Here is a 13,542-nt window from a genome sequence, read left to right on the forward strand (position 1 = left end):
CACATTCTCCTTGGTGGTCCACAGGTGCGAGCACCTGTGCCCCAGTGCGCTCTAATTACTTCAACAATCATGGGCAGGTGGCTTTTTAAAGAAGTTATGAAGAAGAGACATTCTGCCTTTTTTTTTTTTTTGGTGGTGGTGGGGTGAGCCTTAATACAACCAGCCTCCCCCTCTTCCCCCCCATTCTCTTAAAACCTCAGGTACTGTGACAGGCTGTCATGCACAAGGCTTACAGGACTTTTCTTTTTCAGCGACTTCAAATTATAAATCACTAAACTCACTTCCTTTACGTGAAATCATAGCAACTCGAGAGCAGGAGGTAGAGCTTCCCCTTTGGGTTTCTGAAGCTGTCTGTCTCTCTTATTCAGACTGCCTGTCTTTGTGGGAGCAGAAACCCTCACCTTGGCTCCAGCTGAGTGCTCAGTGGCGGGTTTGAACTAACTGCCAAGTGCCTAACCCACTGTGCCCCCAGGGCAGTTCGCATAGTGTTATTGAACAAACTAGAGAAACACTGTAACTTTTCATGATTAAGAACAAAGACTAGTTGGACTTCCTAGATATGAGCAGGTGTTTAACCTTTCTGGGCCTCCGTTTCCAACATCTGTGAGATGGCACTAACAGCATGTATCAGGATGATTTGAAAAGCTAGTGTACAGCTAACCACATTGGAGAGTATTTGGCATGTAGCAAGTTCTACGTAAATGATGATTGGCAAACTTGAGACAAAAGAGCCAAGCCTGCCCTAAGCAATTTAGAAATTCCTATGAGAAGAAAGGAAATAAGGAAAATATAAAGTAAACTGATAATTTTATTTTAATGGTCCGTTTTACTTCAGAGCCATATGTGTATACCAAAAGAGCTGTACGTGGCTCATGAGCAGCTTACCCCTCATCAAGACTAAACGTCATTTTTATTGACCTTTTTCCTATTTACAGCGACATGCACATTTGAAAGTACTTTGTTGTTTGCATATAAGCATCTGTATTCCAGGTAGACAACGGGAGAGTTCAGACCAGCAGCTACTCAATTTTAAATCCCTTGGGACAAATGAATCACCCACTGGACTCTGACGTGGCATTAGAGTAGTGAAGCCATCCTGTTGTCACAATGGAAGGAATCCCTGGTGGCCCAACGGTTCAATGCTTGACTGCTGACTGAAAGATCCACTGTTGGAACCCACCAGCAGCTCTGGGGCAAAAGATCTGGAGATCTTCCATAATGATTCCCGCCTAGGAAACCCTGTCGGTAGTTCTGCTCTGTTCCATAGGTTCACTGCAGTCACAATCAGCGTGATGGCACACCAGCATTGAAAACAAGATCTTACTGTGCTGCATCAGTCTTCCACGCGACACAGTGCTTGTGCAGCAGCATGGAGTGCAAGGGTGAGGCTGCCTGTGACTGGAGTTATTGGCTCATTAGCTCTAATTGGCCTAGATTCTGTCAAGGTTCCCTGAGGGAGCAATATTTCAGTGTACCAGTAACCTCTTTGTGGTCCACACCAGTTGGGGAATTCTGCCCTTTCTCCTATAAAATGGCTAAGTAGCCTCACCCCAAATCAATATAAACTTGATCCAGTCCATACCCTCTTGGGGATGCTCAATAGATCACCAGGATGAAAACCAAGTAATTTGGGTTTCAATTTGTCAACCCTCCCGCAAAAGCCACAGAACTCCCGCACTTCCGCACCTTTCCTGAAAGTAGTTTTTCAGACCTTGGTGCACACCGACCCAGTTTCTGTATTTGTTGGAGTGTTTTCTGGAACTGGAAACTCCGCTTTGGGCTTTGAAAATCCTTTGAAGACTGGGCAAATAGGAATGTACTTGAAAAAGGCTGTCCTTTTAACCATGCCCATGCCAATAGGGAAGTCGTAGCTCTTGAGGCTGGCGGATGTCTCACTGTTGGCATGGGCCCCAGCTTTCCACTGTATCAGACCTCGTTCCTCCGGGCTCCCTGGAAGAGAGCAGTGTGGTCACTTAGCAGGGCAGCGACACTCTCACCTCTCCTCAGAGCATAGTCCTGAGGCAGACTTCAGGAATCCAGCCTTTGAATCCAGAAAAATTGTTCAATGCGGGACTTCTAAGCTCGAAACAACTAGAATTCTCGGCACAATAAAGGAAACTGGTTATAGTTAATATTACTGGAGTGCTTACAGGTCATAAGTCCTGTACTGAGTAATTGCTGAGAACTAAGAGAGTAGCTAGTGTGTGCTGGCCGGTGGGCGGCCCTAAATAGTCCCCAACCTGCCCTTGGGGCAGGGAAGTATACTTAGAAAGCCTGTGAAGACACGGTGGTGGCACTGTGGGTCAAGCATTAGACTGAACTCTGCGCTTCAAAAGGGTGACTGTTCCCGGAAGATTGACGGTCTGGGTAGTTCTAGTCTGCCCTGAAGGGTGGGTGGCAAGGAGTCAGAATCAACCTGACTGCAATGGGTTGGTTTTTCCCTTCAGTGTTCTTTCAGATTTGGAAAATAACCTTTCTTGTTTTTATAATGCAAACCTCTGAAAATCAAGCTAAGTAAAACCATAGGGATCCACAAAAGTGATTGTTCACAATGAGGGGAATTATTTCATGGAGGGGGGGGGAGTGTGAGATCACCTGAGGGTTTTGCTTGAGGACTGGGGTGACACAGGTTAGGGAAGTGGGGAGAGAGTTGCTTGTGCTTGGCTTGCTGATCGAGTGACTGAACACCAGGAGACTCACCAGGAAGCTAGCAGCACAAGCTGAAAACTCCATGTAGACCACCTGTACCCAAGACTCTCAGGAGAGAGCACTGAAGGGGGCCAAGTCTTCCGCAAAGGCTAGTGTGAAGGGTGGGGAGGGGAGGCTGAAGAGACTGCTGTCTGGTAGCACACAGCAACCAGCCCAGAGCTCGCTCCCTCAAGCAAACCAGTACGTCTCCTCTCCACATCCCTGCATGGACTACCCTCTCCATTGCCAGGGGCCTTGCTCAGGCTCTCATCTAGGAAAAGCCCTCTTGCGGCATTGACTTTAACTCCAGTGTTCTTTCCTAGCTTGTGCCAAGAGCTCCTCAAAACAAACGGACACTTATTGCACATCCCCTTGCTGTCCGACCCAGAGCCAAGCCGCGAGCTCTGCCGCCACTGGCTCCGCTGAAGGTTACCTCTCTGAAGTTGGGTTGTGCACCGGAGAAAGAAGAAAAGAAGGCAGAAATAGAATGGCCCCTTAGCAAAGCCGGGGAAAGCTATGCAATGCTGTCCGCAAGGTCTCAGTGTTTGAGTCCAGGTTGTGACCTCAGGCAGTGACTTAACTCCGTGTTTCAGTTTTCTCATCATTAAGTTTTGAAGGACTATTGAGGATTAAGTGTCAAAGGAGAAGCCTTTCTAGTCCACAGGGAGGTGTCAGGGAGGTGAGGAGACCTTCCACCTTACCAGTTTCTGTATAACAAGTTCATCTGTCACTTTACTGTCCTGGGTCCACAGGATGGTCTGTCCCACTCCCCAGCCCCAACTAACTCCAAATGGACAGTACTGTTGTCAACTACCCACCCACCCACCAGCTGCTACCAGGAGTTCTTTATCATTTGGTGTTTCCTTAAAATTGCCCAAAGAGCCCTGGCCTTCCTGTCCACTTTCCACCCACTTTTGAACCTCTGACTCGTGTTCTGTGAGGAGCCACTTGGGTCTTCAAAAGGAGGGCAGCATGTTGGTTTCCTGTCTACTATATTGCTAATCATTAACTCCTGTCTCCTCTAGCCCAGGTATCCTGAGACCTACTAGGCACAGTGGGTCTCAACCTGTGGGTTGTAACCCTTTGGGGGTTGAACCACCTTATCACAGGGGTCACCTGGTTCATCACAGTAGCAAAATGACAGTGATGAAGTAGCAACAAAAATCATTTTATGGAAACAGTAAAAAAAATAATAATTTTATGGTTGGGCAGTCACCACTACATGAGGAACTATATTAAAGGGTCACAGCACTAGGAAGGTTGAGAACCACTGTACTAGAGGGGAGGCAGTGTGAGGTAGTGGCTTAGAGGCAGGCCACAAACTGCATCAACTAGACTGGACTAAAATCTTCAATTTGTAATGTCTTTGTGTCAACTGAATCACTTAACCTCTCTGATTCTGATTTCTATAGCCTTGCAGGATGACTTCTAAGGATAAAGTAAGATACAGTGATGCCTTGATTGTTAATTCATTCCAAATTTGTGTTCAAATACCAAGAAGTTTGAGAACTGAACATATTCCTCCATAAGAAATCATGGAAAACCAAATTATTGGTTTGAGGCCACCAAATTACACTGATAAATTCACTATGGAGGCGTTCAACCTTCTCACCTAGCACTGTCTTGGTTACTCTATTGCCATCGAGTTGTTTCTGATTTATCTAAGTTAACAGTAATGTTTCAGCTTCTGTGGGGGGTCTGAGTTCTTTGTTTCATGGTTAACGATTTCACACCTTTTACTACATTACCCGCTTTAATAACTTTTTTTAAAACACTGATAATGTCTACTTAATCATGTATTCATCCGCCAAATCAGGCAAGTGGCAGCGACCTGATTCAAATTTTGCAATGATTTCTTTCTAACTTTATTGTGGTTCTCAGTGTTCCTCTTAGCTTTACTGCCAGTATACTAACTCTCTTTGGAGCGATGGTTTTGACATTTTACACAAATGAAGTGCAAAGAAAGAGCACAGTGACAAATGTTTCCATGCAGTGATACAAGCACTATACGCTGTCTGCGTGAGAACAGCACTTAGACTGAAGAATCATCACCCCTTTGTGTCCAGGGCGAGACGCAAAGTGTGACTCACTCTCAGCCCATCCAAGGTTTGTTAAGTCAAATTCTCAGTTCAACTACTGAGTGAAGTTATGAATAGATTTTTTTTAACTTTGCTGGAAACTTCAAGCTTAGAGCCATTCGACAACTGAGGTATCACTGTACTTATCACTGGAATAGGTGTTTGATGGATGTTAACTATGCTTATGATTGGAGAATCTGGTAACATTAAGTTTTTATATATTTACTGGGTCTATTTTTCTGGTAAACCCCCCCCAAAAAAATGGAATCCCCCAAGCTTTATTTATTTAGTTTTTTGTTTTTTTTTTTACAAAACAACCATATCACCTTCAAACTACTCTCCATTGTGCTTAATATTTCCATTCTTGGAAACATTTTTCAAACTCATTTGTTTGGATGGCTGGCAGCACCTCCCTCATTTTTTGTTTTACCTCTTCTTAGTCATCAAATCGCTGTTCTTTCATGTCCCTCTTCATTCACAGAAACAAAAAGAATTTTTAAGGAGTGAGGTCAGATGAGTCAGGTGTGTAGGACATGCTGTTTTTGCCAAAATTTGCACACAGATGGCTGCATGAGCAGGTGCGTTGTGGTGGCAAAACCAGTCCCCTGTCTGCCACAAATCAGACTTTTTTGGTCGCACACTGTTAGGCAATATTTTCAGAACCTCTAAGTAGAAAACTTGGTTAACAAACAGTCTGACCTGATGGAATGAACTCCAAATGCACTCTCCCCATCACCTTTAAAAAAAAAAAAAGAGCATCGTCTTGACCTTTGATTTCACTTGAGCTTTTGGGGGCGAGGTGACCATGGTGTTTTCCACTAGCTTGACTAATACTTGGTTTTGGGGTCATCGTAGCACCTGTCTCATCACCAGTAATGACCTTGGAGAAAAATGTCCGGGTCGTTTCAGAGCTGTTCTTTCAAAGCACAGCATGCTTTTTTTCCCTGGTCAGTCAGAGCCCGAGACACAAATTTCGCAGTGACCCTTTGCATTCCCAAATCTTCTGTGGAAATTCACTGAGCCGAGCTCCAAGATAGTACAGATAACTTCCCCGTCTCTTCAATGGTCCGTCATCAGTCTTCAAGCACAAGTTAGGAATTTTGTTGACATTTTTGTCTATTCCGGAAGTTGACGGCCAGAATGAGGTTTGTCATCAATAGACATGTCCCTTTTTTTGAAACACCAAAACCACTCTTACACTTAAGTTTTTCCCATAGTGCTGTCCTTGTAAGCTGTGTTCAACATCACAACAGTTTCTGCGGCATTTTTCCCAACAAGGAAAAATTTCGCAGTCACATGCTGTTCTCTATTTTTGTGGCTATCACAAAAAAACAAGGTTCCAGTGAAACAGCTTTTACGAAGAAAATCACTGACCAGAGAGAATCTTCCCAGACAATGCCACTGGGTGCACTAATGCAGGGTGAGGTTGTCAGTACTCCCCTAGCAGGAAAAATGTGTGTTATGAAAGCTCCACCCAGTGGAAGCTGCTTTTTTTTTTTTTTTTTGAGGCGGGGAGGGGAGTCCTTGTATGTGGAGCAAGAGTTTTCCCAGTGACCTCAAGAAGTATCTTCCGCAATGCAAGCAAAAAGCATTAGGCCCAAAAGGAAGTGCTAGGAGCACGTTTGGAGATGATGCTAATTAACTGATGGCGTCTTTATGTCTGTCCTCTAAGAGAGAATGGAGCCTCTCTACATGGTGACATACAACCTTCAAGAAAGAAGCCAACAATTGATCTGTCTGTGTGGTGCCACAGAGGAAAGAGGAGAGTCAGGAATAAGAAGAGTGATGCAATGTGTGGCTGACAGCCTCTGAGCCACTTCTTCCTTCACTTGGAGGCTAGAACTGAATGGTGCCTGCCACCATTACCTTTTGATCAAAGAATTATAGTAGAATTTTGATCTAAAGGGAAAAGGAAAGAATTTCATATCCTCATGGAATCCAGGCTTTGAAACTACTGCTCTAAAATTAACCTTAAACCAAAAATAGCCACTGTTGTCATCTTGAAACCAAATAATGGTTTGACTTCACAGGTGAAAAAAGGTCTGCCCTGAGCAGTACGCTCTTCTAGGACATATTTATATGAGATCAAATTGATAACTGCTACTCGGATGACCAGCTAGGCGCCTCAGAGGGGAGGTAATATTAATGGGAAGGAGGACTCAAAAAGAGTGGAAATGTTTGCCCAATTCCAACCCATCAGTGTCACTAAACTGTACATGTTACAACAAAATGTACAAAAAGAACACATTCTTTTACAGAAGACTACAAGACCTAAGAATGACTCCCCGGTCACCATCTAAGATCTATGAGCATGTGTTCCTTGGGTCTCACCCTCGCTCGGGCCAGCACACACCCCACCAGCCCTTCTCCCAGAGGGGTCTGCACTGTGACCATCTAGTGGAGGGCTGGAGTCCAGACTAGTTCTGCACCCTCCCTCCAAGGTCCGAATCATACCTGGCACTGTATTATCCAGAATGAAAGCGAGGCACCCGCCCACAAACATCTCTGTGGTCAGCAGCACAGTCAGAATCTGGTCCACTTCGGGGATGCCTGTGGAATGGGCCAAGGCTCTTAAGACGGAGCCTCATGACATCCCCTTGTGGGCAGGCGGGGCCCAGGGACTTTCTCATGCACAGCCTAGCCTCCCTGGGACAGAGACAGCACCACATAATGCCTTTCCAGAGGCAGAGAGGGCTAAGACCTCTTTCTTGCCTTTCATCTCTCACTCTCCCAGTTCTGCCCGTTGCTAGTTGCTGACGTGGGATAAGTCACTGGACCTCTCTGAGGTTCACTTCCCTTATCTGTAAAACAGGGATGGTAATCATCTACCTCACCAAGCTGTTGTGAACATTAAATGAGTAAAGCCCAGTATGGAGCCACAGTGTCTTAGAAAAGGACACTTGCTAAATATCCTCCCCACTGCTGGTTAATACCCAGAGTTGGATTTGTGGAAGCTTTTTAAAAACCGCTGCTTTGGGAAAGGGCTGTGCTCAGTGTCGTGGGCCCAGTTCCCTCCCCCTCAGACGTGCAAACTGGCTGAAGCACCTGTGTTGATGGCGCCGGGCTTGGACTCCAGGTAATTGGGCAACGTGAGCCCGAAGAACATGGAAAAACCCAACACAAAGAGGTTCCGAGAGGAGTTCATGTCCACAAACTGCAGGTTGGACAGTCCCACGGCCGTAATCATCCCTAGGAGCGTGCAGGAGAATTGCTGAAGCACTGTCTGGGTGGAACCCCACCAGTCTGCAAGCATCCCACACCCCCACTCCTCAGCCTGGGGGCCTGCACTCACCAAACAGGGTACAGAACATGCCCCCCAAAATGGGGTCAGGAAGCGAGGCGAACAGGGCTGTGAACTTGCCAATGGTGCCCAGGATCAGCATAATTCCTGCGCCATACTGCACCACACGCCTGCTGCCCACCTGCAGGGAGAGTAGGGGCGGAGCTCGATGAGAGTGGGCGGGGCGGGGCTGAAGTATGGCCTAGGGAAATGAGGCAACACAAGTTATAAGACTAGGGAGGGATTAGTGCTGCTCAGGTGTGCTGGTACCTTGGTGATCCCCAGAACGCCAATGTTGGGGCTGGATGAAGTAGAGCCGTTACCGGTACCCAACAGGCCGGCGATAATGCAGCAGATGCCTTCGGTGAAGATGCCCCTGGAAGGAAAGGGCAAATGGGGGCTTTGACCCAGTCCTACCCCTGAGACTGATGACACAATAAGCAGAACATGCAAAAAATAATAGTAATAATAAGCAGAGTATGCACAGGTGTACATGTGCTTGCTTATTAATCTGTAGTGAATCCAGCCCCTCAACAGTCAGGGAGGAATGCATATCCCCAATCCATAAGGAAGATGAAGTCTACAGAGAGTGATATGCCCAAGTCCACACCTCTGGGACCCAACCCGACGTCTGCATCCCGCGGGGGCCAGGCGGGGTGTACCTGTTGATAGCATGTACTGGAGGGGGTGGTGCACCAGCCAGGCGGGCACAAGCATAGTAATCTCCAATGGACTCAATGATGCCCGCCAGGGTAGCGCTGAACATGCCCAGGACAGCAGCTGCAGTCACTGTGGGCAGTCCCCACTGACCTGGGTCAGAGAGAGAGAGGAGGCATTGAGGGCACTGGGCGCGGGAGAGGGGGGCGTTCCTAAATAGACCAGAGAGTAGTGGTGGGTGGGTAAGGAGGTCTCCACTCAGAAAGCTGGCACGAGACTGAATGAAACATCCTGTTTCGCAGTAAATGTAGCTAATACTAATTATAATGTCATCAGCTGGGCCGGGGACACCAGGGCGGGTCTCAGACCCAGAGAGGGTTGCTCACAAGGGTAGGGGATGCGGATCCAAGGTGCAATTGCCATGATGTCCCCACGGGCATCCGTCCGGGCCTGGTAACCGTAGGCTGATGGGTCTGTGGGCAGCACGTCCGTCAGGGTCAGGACATAGCAGAGCAGCCACACGGTCATGATGGCCAGGACGATCTGAAGTGGAGTGGGGTGAGGGGTACACTGAGGGCACTGAAGGGACAGCCTCAGGCCCAGCCTCTGCCCAGGTGCTAGCTCGGACTCCAGCCCTGCTCCAGCACCAGGCTCAGCCCTCATCTTGGCTCTTGCCCCACCTCAGCCCCGGGGGCCCAAATCCAGCTCCTGCCCTAGCCCCGGCCCCATCGCCTGCTAGCTCCTCACGGGAAACATCTTGAAGATCTGGATGCGGAAGAGACTGAGGCCTTTGCCCCAGCGGTAGACAGGCAGCAGGAAGGTGAGGTTGCGCAGGTACTGGGAGAAGAGGACGATCAGTAGAATGGAGCTGGGGGCAGAGGCACAAGGAGGCGGTGGCTGGAAGACTAGACTGCGACCAGGAGCCGGACTATGAGGACAGGACGTGAGGGGCGGGGCCGGGGTTGGGCTGTGTAGGCACTAGGCCTGGTGCCTGCTCACCAAGCTGAGATGCCCCAGTGGGAGCCAGCTCGGTCGCCAGCAGCTTGGAAGACGGAGAGACCAATGAGGGAGACGGTGGGGGTGACTGTGAGAGGCCCAATGTAACTGAGCAGGGCCCCAGGCAGCCCCATCAGCCCAATTACCACCTCTATTAAGCTGGACACCATGATTGCACCCTGGACCTGAGAAGGGCAAAGATCCACTATCAGTCACCACGGAGAAGCCATGTCCTGGTCACCAGCAGGATGAAAGCTCCTGCCCCACCCCAAGGCCCTTTACACCCCCAATTCATCAGAGGCTCTCACTCCCACCTAGCCAGACCCACACTGCCCCCGAAAGCAAACTCACCTCGCGTATACGCGGGTGCCAGATATGAGAGGTGTTCAGAGGCAAACTCCAGTTACCATAGATCTCCTCTGAGGGCAGAAATGGACTCTCACACACAGGGACAGGTGCTGAGAACCCAGACCTGCAGAGCCCTGGGCCTCCCCTCTCCCCCAGCCAGACTTGGACAGTGTGCTCACCTTCTGGAGGGCATTTCCATCTCTCCAGGGCTAAGATGGATTTGGCTGGGATCAGAAATGCAAAAGCACTGGCTTGGAACAGTGGCAGCCTGGGAGGAGAGGCACAGGAGACTCACACCCAGGTGCAGGCAGAGGGAGGGCAGGGGTAGGGTACAGAAAAGGCACTGAGGCTCCAGGCAGGACTGCTGCTAATAGTTTTGGGGACTCAAGTAAGAGGAACCAGAGGAGGTCCTGTCCCTTGTCAACACCAGCTCCTGCATTATGAGGGCTGGGCTCAGAGACCTGAACAGCTCAGTTCCTGCAACCAAGCTCCACTCAATCTTCCCTTGTTCCCGGCACCCCTCCAACAACCATCTTCTGGCCAGGTCCAGGGTGTGCCCACAGGCTTAGGTGGGCAGCCCTGAGAGAGGAAGAGCCTTTGAAGAGACCCACACAGGCCCAGGAAATGGGCTCAGGGTCAGCCGAGCTGGGGAGTTCAGGGTTCCAAGTAAACAGTACAGATGAAGAGGGCAAGAGTCCAGCTGGGGCCTGTCCCTTTAAGCTCACAGCCTCCTGTGGTCCTCTGAGTCCAGGGGCCCAGAGTGGGGCCCCAGCTGCCTGGCTCTAAGGCTGGGATCAGCCTAGGAGCAGTGCTCTGAGAGACATGAGTTGGTCCTGCTGTAGAGGCGGGGTGGGACAGCTCACCGAATGCCCAGTGTGGTCTGGATGAGGGTGGTGATGCCCACGCATGTGAAGATGGTGCCAATGAGCTGGCTAACCATATGCTGGTCTCGGCCCACGCACAGCGCCTCCGCCAGGAGGAAGGGCACTGCGATGGTGCCACTGAAACACGTCAGGTAATGCTGGGGGGTAAAGGGAGGGCATGAGTCAGGGGAGTAAGGGCACCCACCGAGCACGATCACTGACACCCTCCCAGGGACTCCTGGGGAGCTCTCACTAGTCGCCCCAAGTCCTGTGGTGCAGACATTCCTCTCTGCTACTGACACCCGTTAGCAGGCGACCAATCCTCCCCGACAGCCCCCCTGCTTGATGACAGCAACTCTGTTGACCTGTATTTCCCTTCCTGTCACCTGGAGTAACCACGGTGGCCAGGATCAGAGAGAGCCCACACTGAGGGGTAGGGATAGAAGTCCCTGGAAAGACGCCCACCTGGAAGCCCAGCAGGATGCACAGGTACCAAGGTGGGGTGTCCTCGATCTTGTACAGCATGTCAAACTTGTGCTCTGTGGTCGGGGGCACCAGGGGGGGCCTGGGGGCTGCTGAGCCCAAAGAGTTATGCTATGGAGAAGAGAGAAACAGCTCAGGGCAGAGTGGTGGTGGTGGTGGGGAGCCTGCCCCAGAATGATGGCCCAAGTGGCCTGTGAACTCCTCAAGAGTGGGGTTCAAGTTTGGAACCCTGCCCCCTCCCCCCTGCCCCAACCCCCCACCATCCATCCACCCAGCTGTCACTCAGTCTTGCTTCACTTGGTTTCCCCTTCACGCTGCTTCATGAAGAGGTGGGGAACCCGAAGTGTTGGCTCTTGGAGTAGTTTTGGGGCCTGGGCAGTCTAGCCAGGGGTCCTCCTAAGTCAAGGAAGGGGTCGGGGAAGGTAGCGGCCAGAGAAAGAGAAGGCCAAGAGGACTAGAGATCCTGGAGAATTGCTCTCTGAGCTGGGCCAAACGCAGCCCCCTCCCCTAGTCTCCTGGAGGGCTTTGGGTTACCACTGAGACTCTACTGGCCCCCAGCCCCCCAGGCCTCGATGCTCACATTCAGCAGGGCTGCCCCTCTGGATTGATTCATCCGAAAAAACCCTGAGTTTCTGTCCTTCCAGAAAAAGGGCCCAGTCCCCACCCCACCCAGCTCCTGCCCATCCCCTGGCACCTGTATCTGGCCCTCGGGGTCCTCCTGGGTAGTCATCCTTGGGGCACAGTTGTGAACAGTTCCTGAGAAGAGGGGATAGCTTTACAGAGAGCGAGGAGGACTTTACACATCAGACATTGTTCAAAGTAAATCTGTAACCAGAGCCTCAGCCCTGGATTGCGAAAGGGGAGCCCAGGTGGAGGTAACGTATTAACTCTGGCCTCTGTGGTAAAGGCCGCCACGCTTCTGCCCCACTTTCTTCCAGAGGATTGCCTTCCCTGGGTACGGGACCTGGTCTAGTTTGCCAAGAGATGGCCAGAGAGGGTGGGGCCTGGGTGGGCAGTGGGGATTGAAGTTGACCAAGAAGTGGTTAGGGAAGGAGATGAAGCATACCTTTAGTGTGCGCCACACCCTGCCGGAGGCCCTTCCCCTTTAGTAATGACCAGTTAATTATTATCGTCACTATTATCATCGCCAGAACCACAGTGCAGAGCAACGTGCGTATGTTCACCCATCATGTTGATTGGCATTATCTCTTACAACTGATCTGGAGAGGGGCGGGGAAGCTGACCCACATCACATAGGCAGGGAGCAGATCAAAATCCGTAAACACCCACTGCCATCCAGTCGAGCTGACTCACAGTGACCCTCTAAGCTGGGGTAGAACTGCCCCTGGGGGGGTTCTGAGACTGACTCTCATCGAGTAGAAAGCTTCATCTCGCTCCTTCAAAGTGGCTGGTGGTTTTGAACTGCAGACCGTCAAGAATGCAGCCCATGTGTAGCCTCTACACCACCAGGGCTCCTTACAGGTAGCCAAGTTCTAGGGGGGAAAATTTCTTAAAATTCAGGTTGGTCTGAACTCCAGAGCATCTGCTGTAAAGTATCATATTATATGTGATATCATTCCCCCAAACACCCCCACCCCCACCAACTTGGGGTCTCTAAGGCACAGAACTCAGAAACCTCTGGTGAGGGAGCTACCAGGCTTGGCCGTCCCTGTTCTGTGTCAGGGTCTGGGTGCCCTTCCGTTCCTTGCCAGGACTGGCTACGTAATTTATGGGACCCAATGTGAAATGGAAACGGGGAGCCCCCGGTTCAAACATTAAGACTCTTCGGAGCATACACTGGCATCCATGAAGCCAGCACGCACACCCGCACCCACCCACCTGCCTGTTCCCTCCTGACAAGGCCCGGCCCAGCCTGGCTCGGAGGTCTGAGGGCCAACTGAGAGGAGGCAGGAAGGGAGGCACAGAGGTCCTCAGCGGGGGCTGGGTCTAGGGTTCCAGGTTCTACCACCCTCCCTGCTACTCCAGCCCCAGCCCCTTGGGGTCCACCTACTTCTGGATCGCTGTGCCCATGGCCAGGCCCTGCCCTGAGGGCTTACGGGCAGCACCGCTCTCCAGCTGGGAAGTAGCTTCATGTCGCAGGCTCAGGTCTGTGTGCCTGTCCGGCCTCCAGTCCTTTCGTGTGTCTGTT

The 13,542-nt window shown here is 50.5% G+C and overlaps 1 protein-coding gene across 1 annotated transcript; it reads right to left on the minus strand.

Annotated features, from left to right (window-relative positions):
• Positions 1–1,705: 1,705 nt before the first annotated feature.
• On the minus strand, positions 1,706–13,486 carry SLC23A1 (solute carrier family 23 member 1). Its single transcript, XM_075543127.1, has 15 exons — positions 13,405–13,486; positions 12,088–12,149; positions 11,376–11,504; positions 10,911–11,068; positions 10,227–10,315; positions 10,051–10,118; positions 9,703–9,884; positions 9,451–9,571; positions 9,090–9,246; positions 8,709–8,856; positions 8,317–8,422; positions 8,059–8,188; positions 7,812–7,955; positions 7,221–7,316; positions 1,706–1,950 (listed from the first exon to the last, which is right to left on the minus strand). Exons 1-15 carry the CDS (start codon positions 13,484–13,486, stop codon positions 1,706–1,708), a joined length of 1,917 nt encoding a protein of 638 aa, XP_075399242.1.
• Positions 13,487–13,542: the final 56 nt, after the last annotated feature.

The sequence above is a fragment of the Tenrec ecaudatus genome, chromosome 2, assembly GCF_050624435.1.
Source record: "Tenrec ecaudatus isolate mTenEca1 chromosome 2, mTenEca1.hap1, whole genome shotgun sequence".
Taxonomy (NCBI): domain Eukaryota; kingdom Metazoa; phylum Chordata; class Mammalia; order Afrosoricida; family Tenrecidae; genus Tenrec; species Tenrec ecaudatus.

Excerpts from the sequence above, each read along its gene's own strand:
- SLC23A1 (XM_075543127.1), bottom strand. The coding sequence starts at position 13,486 with ATGAAGCTACTTCCCAGCTGGAGAGCGGTGCTGCCCGTAAGCCCTCAG. Across the intron at positions 10,316-10,910 it reads CAGACCACACTGGGCATTCG|GCTGCCACTGTTCCAAGCCA; the intron begins GTGAGCTGTCCC and ends CTCTCCTCCCAG. Across the intron at positions 7,317-7,811 it reads GCCCGGCGCCATCAACACAG|GCATCCCCGAAGTGGACCAG; the intron begins GTGCTTCAGCCA and ends CCCATTCCACAG.